This window comes from Lepus europaeus, chromosome 16, assembly GCF_033115175.1.
Source record: "Lepus europaeus isolate LE1 chromosome 16, mLepTim1.pri, whole genome shotgun sequence".
In the NCBI taxonomy this organism is placed as follows: Eukaryota; Metazoa; Chordata; class Mammalia; order Lagomorpha; family Leporidae; genus Lepus; species Lepus europaeus.
The window spans coordinates 81,015,275-81,029,265 of NC_084842.1; the positions used below are offsets into that span (position 1 = coordinate 81,015,275).

Genomic DNA, 13,991 nt, shown 5'->3' on the forward strand with positions numbered 1-13,991 from the left:
TGCCAGGACAGGGCAGCTACCCAAAAGGAGTGAAGACTGTGAGCTAATAGGGTTTGTGGTGGGTGTACCACAGAGACCTAGAATTATCAAGTCCTAAATAATTGTAATTTTAGGGAGCTGGAGAATTATGAAACAAGGGTGTTGTGAAGAATCCAGTTGAATTCACTGCTATTCCTTTAAACTCATTCTTTACTTATTCGTCCAGTGTTTTGAAAAAAATGTTTGCTAAGAATCCCTAAAAGGTTCCAGGCATTCAAAATAAATGATTATGGGGCTGGCGCTATAGTGCAGTGGGTTAACACCCTGGTCTGAGGCGCTGGCATTTCATATGGGTGCTGGTTTGAGACCCGGATGCTCCATTTCTGATCCAGCTCTCTGCTGTGGCCTGGGAAAGCAGTAGAAGATGGCCCAAGTCCTTGGGCCCCTGCCCCCATGTGGGAGACCTGGAGGAAGCTCCTGGCTCCAGATTGGTGCAGCTCCGGCCATTGTGGCTAATTGGGGAGTGAACCAGCAGATGGAGGACCTCTCTCTGCCTCTTTTCTCTCTGTGTAACTCTGTCTTTCAAATAAATAAATAAATCTTTTTTAAAAAATAAATGATTATCAAACAATTTCCTCAAGGAACTTCTAGTCTAGGGGAGGACATTAATAAGCAACCAAGTACTTAAAATAATTGACCAAAGGTTCTATGGGGCTAAACACAGATCACTATGGGAACATTTAAGAGATACATCTACATGCACTGTCCAGAAAGAACAAGCAAAATTCTCAACCAGTGTCGACTGTTGGCCTTCAAAGCTGAAAATATAGCTGTTGTCTAAACCTTATCTACACTTGGACCCAAGTGTTCTATTGTGTATAGTGACTAACTAGTGCTTCTTGAAGGCAGGCCCTGAGTTTCAGTAAGCTTGTGACCCTTCCTGCACCTAGTGGTGAGGAGCTGACTAAAATCCATTAATACTTGTTTAGGCCACCAGGATAACAGGAATCCAAGGAGTAGCATGCCATGTGGCAATCTAAGAAGCACCAAGGGAAACCTAAATACTAAAAAAATTAGGGACATTTATCATGAAACAAATTAAGGTAGAGCTGATAAATGCACAATTTGGCTCAACTTGAAATCTGGAATTCTTAAATGGTTTAATTCTTGGATCTCTAGACTGTAAATGTTTACAGAAAAATGAATGGGTCTATCTTGCCTCTGAAAACCTACAGACATAATTGTCAGCTATGCTGTCTCTGCAAACCACTTGAGATCTTACGGATTTGGAAACAGAGGTAGCGCCTAGTGTTCATGTAACATTCAGACCAATGACTTGTTAGGTTCAAAGCCAACTAAAAATCTGCCTGAAAAAGTGAAATGGGCCAGAAGACAAAGCCAGACATTCTTCATGAACTGCCTGTACCTACAGTTCATGGCTAGGGATCACACATGCACCAGGACACAGCACCTGTCTCTAAGGGACAAAAGCAGCTAATGAAAGCCAAGTAACTGTCGGTTGATGAATTGTAAAACAAAATACTTAGTACCTTCTTAAGCATGACACTCATCTATCAGAGGCAAGAAAGAAAGAAAGAAAGAAAAGACATGAGAGGAAGGTGGTATTAACAGAAATGACCTATTTTTTAAAACGTGTATTTAACCAAGACAAAGTAGGGGATGTTTAAATACGAATTTCAAGAGTTTCTACTAATTTTTAAAACTTTTCCATTAGTAGATATTTTTTAGAAACCATAGGGAATTATTCCAAACAGCTACAAATGCAGGCTGTAGAGGACTAATTGAAATTCTTCACACAGCCACTGTGGGGCAGTGAAATGCCACCGGAGGCAGTGGCTGTGGCTTGCTTAGCCGCCCTGGGGGAGACAAGCTGTAGGACTTGAGGTCCATGCCTCAGACTCCTGGCACCTCTGCTACATCCTGCACACACAGCCCAGGAAGGCTGCCTGGGGTGGAGGGGTCTCAGTTGCCCTTGTGGGCACAGGCTGCACTCACATGCTTTGGAAGCTCCCCTCTGCATAGGGTACTAGCTGACTGCTTTTTCTTGTTAAGAATTCACAGAAATAATGAAATTTTGTCTGGTAGGATTATTCTGGGTAAACGTGCTTGTGAGCTTTCTCTTCAGTTTATACATGATGACAAACAGCCAGAATCTATGTACTTCCCTCTCTAAAAGTATCTTAGAATGCATATATCCCAGTGTGTTTTCTAGAAAACCATAGATTTAGTGACACAGCCTAGTATTTGAGGTTGAGTTTTGGTAGATTTGTTTTCCCAGAAATTCTGCATGTCCTCTGTAAACGCCTTGCAAATGGGAGACAGCAATAATATTCTTTTCTGTGATCAAAACTGTAATACTGGAAACAAGAATATACTCATTTTTTTCACCTCCATTCAAGCCGTATTTAACAATGGACAAATTAGAGCCAGTAAAATAATCCATGCAGTATAACTCAGTAGTTAACAATTTGCTCTTATGTGTGCCTGTAAGCTTGGTGGAATTTTTACCTGCTTTTCTAGGTTGCTATACCTGAATATGTACACAATGTAGAGTGAGGCAGACACCTAGGAACTGCCTGGTGACCCCCGGATACACTGAACCTTATTTTCCTCATCTGTAAATTGAAGACACGCTGTAGAAGAGAGCTGTGAGTTTTGAAAGAGACAGCATATATCCAATGCCAAACACAGCAATGAGGTCAGAGTAAGGATTCAAAATATGTTAGGGGTGGTAGTGGTTGCTATTATTGAATTAGTCTGTATATGAATAAGAGGTCAAAATTTTTTTCCCAAATCTGGTAAGGCAGTAGGCGTAAATGGAGCAGAGATTACATCAAGAAAGCTACTTCCCAACAATGAAGGTTGGCAAACAACTGCTAACAAATGGAAGTTCTGGAAACCTACTTTTAAGAACTATTTAGGGGCCAGTGTTGTGGTGTAGCGGGTAAAGCCGCTGCCTGCAGTGCTGACATCCCATATGGGTACCTGTTCAAGACCTGGTTGCTCTACTTCTGATCCAGCTCTCTGGCATGGCCTGGGAAAGCAGAAGATGGCCCAAGTGCTAAGGCCCCTGCACCCATGTGGAAGATCCAGGGGAAGCTCCTGGCTTTGGATGGGCCCAGCTTCAGCCATCATGGCCCTTTGGGCAGTGAATGGGGCAGTGGATGGAAGATTCTCTAATAAATAAATAAAACTTACAAAAAAAGTTTAGTGGAGCACTTGGGCATATATTTGTTTGATGGATTGAGTGGCAGTAACCCATGCAGGTCATCTAGGTTTAAGACCCTATGAACTGACTCAATGCATGTGAAGACAGACATGGAGACATATTTCAGCATGCTTGCCAATAGATGTCAAGTAAAAGAACAAAGTCATTTTTTAGTGTGTCACGTATCACTTTCTTCACATCGAGGAAATTCTTCTGAAAGCAGAGCATGTTTGTATTTGTCTTGCTTTGCCTAGAAGTTTAAGTTGCTAACTGACCTAATTACCGGCTCAGTGAACATTCAAAAGCACACATCTGTTCTCACCATCATTCTGTCCAAACTGAAGGGATAACAAATGGAGATTAGAGTAAGGGAGACTTTGTGCAGTGCAGCATAGTCCAGATTTATGGAACCATAGCCTGGCAGGCATTGGTCACGTCCCATTACCACCAGACCCTGGGTTCCCAGACTACAAGCAAAATTACCTTTTCTCGAACTGACTCTCCAGGCACCAGCTGGGGCTCCATGGTGATGAACAGGGTGATGTAGGAGCCTTCACTTAAGCTTCGAACAGAATCAAAACCCCGCTCAATCATCATGCTTCGCTCTTTACTGTAGCCCAGAAGAACTGGGGGGATATCGATTTTAAATGTTCCATCGATCTGTGAAGAAAATACGACTTTGTAAACAGCCTGTGATTTTACAACTAAAGTTCAAAGGCAAGTGTCAACTATTAATTGATGAATCAGTAAAAACAGGTCAAATCATCAGCCTGTTTCCCTACACTTTCCTCAGAGAAAGTTCTATATTTCCATCTCCTTTTCCATTTGGGAGAGAAGGATCTGTTTATCCGAAGTCCCTGAATTCAAATCCTGGGATAAACTCCAGGTGCTTTGGTACAAAGGAGGCAGTAACCTTGCTACCCCTGCAGTATTGTTTTGAGTAAAGAATTACTCAGCAGGTATCAAACACCATGGTGAGTGCCTGGCACATGGTGAGTACCCAGTCAACGTTCCTCTTCTCTGGAATGTTCAGCTTCCCTTCTCCACCTTTCAGAATTCTCATCACTTTTCAAGGCTTAGGTCAAACGCTGTCTCTCTCAAGAACGGCTTTATTGTCTCCACCTCTGCCACCCTCTCACATGGTTGGTTTCTCCCGCTTGCTACATGAATGCATTCTGCCTTCCCAGGTTGTATTCTAGGTAATTGCTCTCCGAGAACAGAGTCCGTATTTTACCCCCTTGTGTATCATCCTTCTTTGGTGGATAGCATTGTTTTGTTTACCAGTGAGTGCTCGGTGAATGTGGGCTGAATGGAAGAACTATTGTCAAGAGGACAAACTGACTCAAAGTAATGAGAAGGACTGATTTATGTACAGCTTCAAAAGGAGAACTTTGCAATCCTTGGGAAGTGAAAGCAATAATTTACTAGATTGCCTAGTACTACAAAACTATTCAGTACTAGAATTTGAAATTCACAAATCACATAGAATTCAATAATGGTATGTAAGATACACCCAATACATGTAGTTACTAATTATTACGGAATCGGGATTCTGATGTTGTGGATACCTCCAGAGAGCTGAACCAGGACCTGAGAGGGAATGACAGGGAAGTCATACATGATGGCAGAGTTCAAGGAAGACACTCCTGACAGAGCTGTTGGAAAGAAAACGAACTGCACAGGTGTTACAGGGTGCAGTAAAGGAGATTCACTCATCAAGGGGTTTGGAGTAACACTCTGAATATCTTTTTTTTTTTTTTTTGTAAAAACACTAGCTTTTATTGCATTTTCAGGAGTGTGGATCATTGAAAATTATTCAGGACACAGAAAATACTTAAAACAGAAAACCTTACTTAACAAAGCATCAGTCTATTTTGGTGTGACCATTTATCCCTCTGAGACCTGTAAGTCTTTCTTTTGAAGATTACAGTTGTAATCTACACTCTTGGTTCAATTTATCACTATCCAAGTAAGGTGGAAAAGCTGTTCAAAGTGATCCACAGAATGCAGTATACTTGGAAGAGACACAAAAAAAAAAAAAAAAAAAAAAAAAGAAAAAGTGTTTTCGGGACACAACATGCCTTAATATGCAATGTGCAATTCAGCAATGCCAACTATCACAGGCAGTTTGCAAATGATGTGCTTTTAATTTTTTAGATTTAAAACCTATTGAAAGTCTAAAAGCTTCTGGGAGGCACATCACTGCAGCAAGCCTGTAGACTCTCCCTGCAATATTGCTCCTGGAGGTCCCAACCAACGCAAGCCTCTCAGACCTGAGTTTTGGCCTGGGCCTTACAGGAGATTATGTGGTACAGGTGGCATTTACTCGGTGTAGTCACCACAGCGCACGTAATCGCCTGTTGGCATGGATGTAATGCTGGGATGTTAAAGCAACTTTAGAATCTTTAACTGTCCCACATTAGGGCTACTAAGTCATTCAAGGGCTGTCAGTCTAAGGAACCCTGTAAGCAAAATCATTCACTGAAGAAGGAGGTCCCTGCTGAGCATGTCTATACTAACATTTTTCAGATTTTAAATAGTAAAGACTTGTGGGGATATTAATGGATGCACTTGGTTAAATGGGCCATCACTGTCCTGCTTGTTTTCTTCAGGTTTCCTTCAGGCATCTATCTGTTCTGCTGCTGTCACCTGGACAGGTTCCTACTCTGCCCCACTTCTGCTTCATTGCCATCTAAGTGCTTAAAAAATTCTCTGATTTGAACGTAGTATATTAACTACTCACTGTAAGGAACACAGAGGTTTAGTAAGTCATGCAGATGTGACATAAGAACAATGGCTTTATACAGTGGCTTTTATCTTTCCCAGGGCTTGCACAAATATATTTTCTCTCACTGTTGAGGGTAGACCCCGCAAAAAAGTTTTCACAGGAAAAATGCATATCCCTCCCCATTTCCATAGAATTCTGACCTCTTATGCTTACCCTTGCTTGGAAATATATTGTGCTAAATGGGATTTTCACGCATCCCAGCCAGTGTCTTTCAATACGGGTGTGGATTCCACTTCCTCTTTCTCGGTCATCCTAAAGGAAGGGTAGGAATTGACAACTATTTATTTATTTTGTAAAGATTTACTTATCTATTTGAAAGGCAGAGTTGCAAAGGGGGGTGAGGAAGAGAGATCTTCCATCCATCCACTGGTTCATGCCCCACATGTCCACAACAGCTGGAGCTGGACCTGCTGTCAGAAGCCAGGCGCTTCCTCCGGGTCTCCCATGTGAATGCAGGAACCCAAGTACTTGGATCATCCCCTGCTGCTTTCCTAGGTGCATTAGCAGGAAGCCGGATCACATATGGAGCAATGAGGACTTGAACTGACACCCCTCTGGGATGCTGGTGGGCAGGCAGCAGCTTTAACTGCCACACCACAACACTGACCCCTGGTGATAACTATTGAGGAACTCCGGACACTAGCTGATAGCAGGATTGTAATTGAAACATGTGCATTTAGAATATTAATCAGATTCTGATTTAGACACTTAGTAGCTTTGACTCTGTGTCATCTAACCTTCTCGAACCTCAGTCTTCTCATCAATAAACTGGAGATTCAACACTCTACAGAGTTATTTTAGGACTAAATAAGACAACGGATGGAAATGACATAGCAAACTTCTAGGGTAGAACAGATACTCCACTGAAAACAAGAACTAATTCTCTTTCTTCTCCTCTCCTCTCCTCATTTATACTTATCAAGTTTTGAAGATTTCAAAACAGAAGAAAGATGGAAAATGTGCTTGGACTTAAATCAGTGGTAGGTAGAAGAAATGAAAACAAGTCCAGGTATCTTCCTGGAAACTGAGAACGTACCTCTAACACGTCATACAGCACTTCATCAAAAATGTTAATGAACACATCGTCCTTCACAGACTGCAAACTGGCTGTGCTATAGTCCCCGTTAGGAGCCCTGCAAAAGAACCATGCCCAGGAAGCATGAAGACAGGCAGATCAGAGATGATGAGCATTTAAATGTCAACACTTGAAAAAGACCCACACAGGAGCAGAGGCAGGAGCATTTGTTTCCGGGTACTGTAATACAATGCCTACAGTGGAAAGGAAATGAGCCCCCTCTGCTGGCTTGTTCCCCTACCCTCCACGGCAGGCTTTGCAAGGAGCTCACTGGCCAGGACGGAGGTGACTCGATGGGCGGCTTCAAGGTCTGCAGCTGAAACTCGAGCCACCTATGGACTTCTGAAACTTTCGACTCCAACAGGGCTTCTGCAGCAAGACCATTCCTATCACTCACCTCCTTCTACTCTGTGGCTAGTCGAATGGGTACTGCCTCTCACTTATTTTCCCATGTAGAAGTAAAGCAATGTAGGGGCAAGGTTCATTGGCTGGAACAACCCAGCCAAGACCAGGCTGGCCTGGTCCAGAATTTCTCTCTAGGGCACGATGGGAGTCTAGGGTACTGTTTGTGCTTTACTGAGCGTTTGCCTTCAACTCTTCTGTTTGCTCCATGTATAACTGTGGTCTCTGTCCTCTTTTCTGACTTAGCTCACGCTAATCCTGGTTTCTCTCATTACTACGTGACTTGAAGTCACCGTAGCTGTTTGGATTTTAGTTTCTTCTCCACTGGAGTAGAAACTTGGACTAGATAATCTCTAAGATCCCTTCAAACATTGAAATAATGTCTTTTAAATATCTAAAAAAATCCTTTGACCAGACTGTGGAAAGGCCACAGTATTTCTGATGAAGGAGAAAGTGTAGTTGATGGGAACCAGGAGGTTCCAAGTTTGCCTAAGGAGGGAAGGTAAGAAAGAAAAGCAGAGTAGGGACAGTGTGAGAAGAGAGTGAGAAACCTTGGGGTACAAGATGCCAGAGCCAAAAATGAGCCCAAATCTCAAAAGTTGGATATTTCTTCATTTTTATTCTTTTATTAAAGATTTATATATTTATTTGAAAGGCAGAGTTCCAGAGAGAGAGAGAGAAATCTTCCATCTACCAATTCACTCCCCAAATGCCCACAACCACTGAGGCTGGGCCAGGCCAAAGCCAGGAGCTTCTTCCAGCTCTCCTATATGGGTGGCAGGGCCCAGGCACTAGTGCCATTCTCTGCTGCTTTTCCCAGGCCACTAGCAGGGAGCTGGTTTGGAAGTGGAGCATGGGGCTGGCGCGGTGGTGCAGCGGGTTAAAGCCTTGGCCTGCAGTGCCATTGTCCCATATGGGGGCCGGTTCTAGTCCTGGCTGCTCCTTTTTTGATCCAGCTCTCTGCTATGGCCTGGGATAACAGTAGAGGATGGTCCAAGTCCTTGGGCCCCTGTGCCCACATGGGAGACCTGGAGGAGGCTCCAGGCTCCTGGCTTCGGATCGGCACAGCTCCGGCCGTTGTGGCCATCTGGGGAGTGAACTAGCAGATGGAAGACCTCTTTCTCTCTCTGTTTCTACCTCTCTCTGTAACTGTCTTTCAAATAAATAAAAATAAATCTTAAAAAAAAAAAAAGAATAAGGAAGTGGAGCAGCCAGGACTTGAACTGACGCTCATAGGGGAATCTGGCAATGCAGGTGGTGGCTTAATCTGCTGTGCCACAGCTCTGGCCCTTCCATTTTTACTCTTAGATGGAGTGAGCAGTGGGAGAGGAGGGAAGGTGTAGGACTTGGGTGTCAGGACACCTGGATCTTTTTCTCACGTGTCAATTTCAAACCTTTCACCTAAGCCATTTTCTGCTGAGTCTTTTATCGCCTCCACATTTCCTCAAAGTATCCTATAGTTCTTTAATGACGTGCTTACCTAAACGGAAGTTCAAGTTCTTCATTCCAGCTGGGGTTTGGCCCTTCAGCTGTAGTTGTATGGCAAATCGTCCGCTGAAAAGAGACTTCTACAAAGGGGCGTACCAAAACCTTAAACCAAGAGCAGATCATGAGTCGATAAGGTCAGTAGAATTATTTGCTTCTTAGCAGAGGTAGAATGTACTTCCTAATAGTATGTTTCTAAAGAAAATGAAGTGGAAAGCAAGAATGTTTGTGAGGCTTATTGGCAAGTCTTTAAACATAAGAGGTGCGAGAAGGCATTTGGTCTAGCTGTTGACACTGGTTAAGATGCCTGCATCCATATCAGAGTACCTGCCTTCCATACCCAGCCCCTAATGCAGTCTTTGGGAGGCAGCAGGTGATGGCTCAAGTAGTTGGGTCCCTGCCACCCACATGGGAGACCTGGACTAAGTTCCCGACTCCTGACTTCAGCCCCAACCCAACCCCGGCCATTGTGGGAATTTGGAAAGTAAACCAGCAGATGGGAACACTCCCTAATAAATTAACAAAAATTTTAAAAATTGAAAAAAGCAATAAGGGGCAAGATTCAAGGTGAAATCCGGCACTGGGTTCTCTCACCTGGCCCAGGGGGTAGTCAGCACTGTGGGTGGGGCTGTGTGTGCTTGGGGAGGCAGCGTGCTTTTCGACGAAAGTCCTTGAAGACCTTGATGGCTGCTGGAATTTGCTAGAAGGGAAAAACATGTGGAAGAAATAAATGAGAGTCTAGACAAGATGCTTCCTTCAAAGATGAATGTGCTGCTGGCCACTGTGATATTCCACTCTCTCTAAGCCACCAACATTTCAGAAGGGTATTAGTAGGGTCTGGTCCTCTCCAGCCTCCTCACGATTACCAGGGCCTTCTGACTCTGGCATGTGTGTCTGGCTGGGAACAGAGGAAGCCTCCTCCTCTCTCGTCCCCTCCCAGGAATGCCTGAATAGGGACCAGGTTTTTCTCCATTAATGAGAGCGCTGCAGGCTCTCAGCAGATTCTTGAGCTTCCCAGCCAGCCTGCCCTGTCTTTGTCTTTATCCAGTTTTAGCTCTCTGCCACGGCAGTTTCTCTCTCTCTCTCTCTCTCTCTCTCTCTCTCTCTCTCTCTCTCTCTCTCTCTCTCTCTTTCTGTTTCTCTCTCTCTCTCTCATTCTCTCTCTCCATAAAGCCCAATTTTAAAGTTTTCATTATTTTAGAGGCAGAGAGACAGAGGGGGATTTCCCATCTGCTGCTACACTCCCCAAATGCCCATGACAGCCAAAGTCAGGAGCCCTGACCTTAATCCAGGTCTTCCACATGGGTCAAGGATGCAACTACCTGAGCCATCACTTGCTGCCTCCCAGTGTGTGCATTAGCAGGAAGCCACAGTGAAGAGAAGACTCAGACCCAGGCACGCCGATGTGGGATGTGGGCATCCCAAGCAGTGGCTTAACTGCTGTGCCAAATGTTCACCGAACCTGCACTCACCACTGACCCTGAGCTGCACATCCCAGGCCAGACAGCTCCCTCTGCCAAGTCTCCCTGGGAAAGCAGGCTCAGGGACTCCCAGCTTGAGTCAGGACCAATGAGTTTACTCTCCGTTTCCTTTTTCAGCCGCTATTCTTACATGAACTAATGAAATTTATCTCCAGAGAATCTCTACCAGGCCCCCCTACTCTCAACCAATAACCCCATTCATATTTGCACTGAACATTAAGGTTTACCAAGGGTTTTTGCATTCATCACTGGGCAAGGTATACATCGTTCCTTTCTACCAAAACCTTTCACAGCTCAGGGTCCATACAAAGTTGAACATGGAATTTAATGGCTACCAGAAAAAAAAAAAAAACCTTTTCTCTTTGTAAAACTGTCAATTAGATTATTAAGTGAAGATTCACTTAGGACCCACTATACTGTGGGGCTGCAAAGACAAGTCAGACCCCACTTCAGCCCAGTCTAGACCAGAAGACCGAAATGCAAACATAACTTCATGGGTGAAACGACTGTCAGACTAGATGGGCACAGGCTGTAGGAGTGCAGAGCAGAGCTGAGAGCCATTGGTGGATGATGCAAGGGAAAGGTACAGTTTCAGGCAGGCTCAACAGAAACCTGACCTCTGAGCTGTCTTGATGCAGCTCGGTTGAGATGTGTAGCACGGAGGACCAACTACCTTCTTTGAGACACGTTAATGAATGGCTGCACTACTTGAACTATTATATAGACAACCATAAAAGAAACACCTATGTGTTCTGTTACTAAACAGCTTTTCACTCAACAGAATTGAGCTTTGAGGCAAGCAGGGTGGAAGGGTTGCCCGTGGGCTCGGGAAAACAATGCATGGGCCAGATTCCAGGGCGCAAAGCACTGGACGTGGTTGGTGATGACAGGATGTCCTGTGACAGGTCAAATCAGCAGCCAGGAAGGAAAACTGTGAAGGCAGGCGGGGCAGGGAGGGTAGGAAGAATCATTATGCTCTCGAAACTTATATATGAACTGCATGAAATTTGTTCCTTTTCTTAAATAAAAAAATAGGAAACCAGGGCAGAATATTGGAGTGAGAGGAAGGAACACATTAAAGGGGAAGAAGGTGACACAGGGAGTGCAGCTCAATGACCAGGACAAGCCCCTTCCTGCCTTTTCCTTTAGTCAAACGAGGGGAGTAATGGTAGTTAAGTGTGAAATGAAATAAGATGGGTAAATGTGCCTAGCACGGTGCTGGAAACATGGTGAATATCCAGTAAATGATACTTTCTCTCATTACCCTAATCAGGGCTCCAGCCAAAAGCAGTTTCTGTCTCTGCTCTGCGCGGGCATAGGAAACACCTATGGCTGAGGGCTCCCCACTGCCCCCCCAGTAGTAAGCCATGGTAGTTATGACCCATCTCCCTGAACATAACAAAAGAGAAGTCACATTTGCACACAGCACGTGTGTTCCAGAACCATGGCAGACACCTCACACCTTCTTCCCTGAGGACTGTTCCCATTTCCATGGCTGGCCCTTACCTTGCCTCTCTGGCTGTAGGTAATTAGACCATGGATCAATACCTGACCCAAGTTAGCACCTTCAGAGTCTCTCCTGAGATGATGCCTGGTTGCTGGGACCTGGCTGTAGGGACCGCTTCCATCACATGGGGACATGATGTAAACCCAGGGAATCAAGTGACAGAGACGGAGGGGTCTCAGGAGTTCCTTCTTAGTTCCCGCAGTCCACCACGTAGCTCTGCTTTGCCTCCTGTCTTGGGTTCTATGAGATGTTTCCAATACCCACCCACCTCTGATCCCTGTAGCCTAAGTGGACCGAACTGCAACCTCTTGCAAACAGGAGGGCCATGCTGCCAGCAAGAACTCACAGGCCCTGCTGAATACTATGTTGAGCACGAGAGTGAGCTGCTATAAAGAAGGTTGTACTTGGCTGGGGCCCAGCACCTGCCACCCAGGGCTGTTCCAAGCGCTCTCACCTTGGCGTCGGTTTCCTCACTGGGATGTCATAAGCCCGGATAATGTTCACCAGCAGCTTGATGTCTCCATCTGAGAGGTTTTGGGCTGTCACCTTCTTCCGGCCTTTTCTTTGCGGCCTCAGTGGTCGCTTTTGTTCTGCCAGCTTGAAAAGGCTTAGGCCCAAAATGCTAACAGACACAGAAGAGAATTAGGACTCAAAGGAAAACAACGGTCTGGAATACTGTGAACTGACTTCCAAACTCTGTCCCAAGCTCTCTCCTAGGCCCCCGAACAGCTCTTTGTCTTTTTAAGGAGGGTGGAAACAGTCTAACAATTTTCCCACATAGGATGATCCCACTGCATGGATTCTTAAAGTTTATTCTAGCTGCTACTCTCAGGAGAAGACAGCCCCAGTGTGGCTCTTCCTGCATCTTCTACCTTGATCTCTGCGGCGTAGGCACCAGTGCCTCACATGTGTCCTGTGCTCTCCCACCTGTCTGTCACCTTTCTTTTTGCCAGTCCCCACACAGGGAATACCTCTCTTTCCCTGTCTGCTGGCCCAAGGCAGGCTGACCTGTCTCTCAGGACCAGTGTCTTCTGCAAAGCAGCAGCTACGTCAGTTGCAAGGGGCACTCGCTCTTCTGAGCACCTATTAGGATAGACTCTGGTCACGTGGCTGTGGGTGTAACCTGCCCTCGGGGGCAGTTCCTAGGGTGTCTTGCTCTCTGGAGCTGGAACTGGGTGTGAATCCTGGCTCCATTCTTTGCTATTGAGCAAATAATTTCACCTCTGTAGGTCTCCGTTTCACCACGTGTAAAATGGGGATAATACCTACTTCCTGCGCTCCTTGAGAGGATGAAGTGAGGAGGGGAGTGGAGCATCCCAGTAGCTGTCTAGCACCTTGTGGATGCCTAAAATAATCTGACCTTAAATCCTGTAGAGGCCCAAGTCACCCAGGGGCTGTCAGTACTGTGAAGGTGCTACCCGGTTCCCAGGTAACAGAGCCTTGCAACCAACCTCAACCCTGAACAAGGAAGCATCAGTCATGGGCAAGGCACATCTACCATACATTAAGGAGGAGTGAGCTTCCCATCTTAGGGCCATTGTGAATGACTCCTGCATGTAGGGATATGTTTCATCCCATGTGGAAATGAGAGTGGGATGGCAATGCCCCTGCTTAATCAATAACCAAGTCTGCTAGCTGGTACCAAGTACTCTCCAGTTTTCAGTGAGGTATTCTTCGATTTTCAATGTGGTCAATAGCCAAATACAAATCAGCATTGTTTAAGCCTGACTTAATGCATAGACTCACTCTGTAGGAAAAGTATAAGACCTGTAACTTGAACCCAGACGTGTGAGCTCAATCTGGGTTTAGATCTAAACTTGACTTGCTGAATGAACTTCAACTCTGATTTCTCCACCAGACTCTGACTTTTCAGTTAACAACGGGATGATGACAATGACTATGATGCCAGTGGTTATGCTGGAGGAAGAGGAGGAGATGGAGGCAAGGAGGAAGGGTGTGGGCAAAGAGCGGAAGGCTCTTTCATCTCTCCAAATCCTGAGATGGTATCCAACAAACTCTTCCAGGAAAGTGAAAACAACAGGGCC

The 13,991-nt window shown here is 45.1% G+C and overlaps 1 protein-coding gene across 5 annotated transcripts in view; it reads right to left on the reverse strand.

Annotated features, from left to right (window-relative positions):
* CC2D2A (coiled-coil and C2 domain containing 2A) overlaps positions 1-13,991 on the reverse strand; it is a 150,388-nt gene that overhangs the window by 16,920 nt on the left and 119,477 nt on the right. For 4 of the 5 annotated variants that reach the window (XM_062212708.1, XM_062212705.1, XM_062212706.1 and 1 more), the window contains 6 exons: positions 12,401-12,568; positions 9,553-9,658; positions 8,954-9,063; positions 7,033-7,129; positions 6,150-6,248; positions 3,692-3,868 (listed from right to left, as the gene is read on the reverse strand). In XM_062212708.1, coding sequence (XP_062068692.1) covers positions 3,692-3,868; positions 6,150-6,248; positions 7,033-7,129; positions 8,954-9,063; positions 9,553-9,658; positions 12,401-12,568 — 757 coding nt within the window. The remainder of the gene's footprint in view (positions 1-3,691; positions 3,869-6,149; positions 6,249-7,032; positions 7,130-8,953; positions 9,064-9,552; positions 9,659-12,400; positions 12,569-13,991) is intronic. The other variant, XM_062212709.1, reaches the window with a different exon arrangement.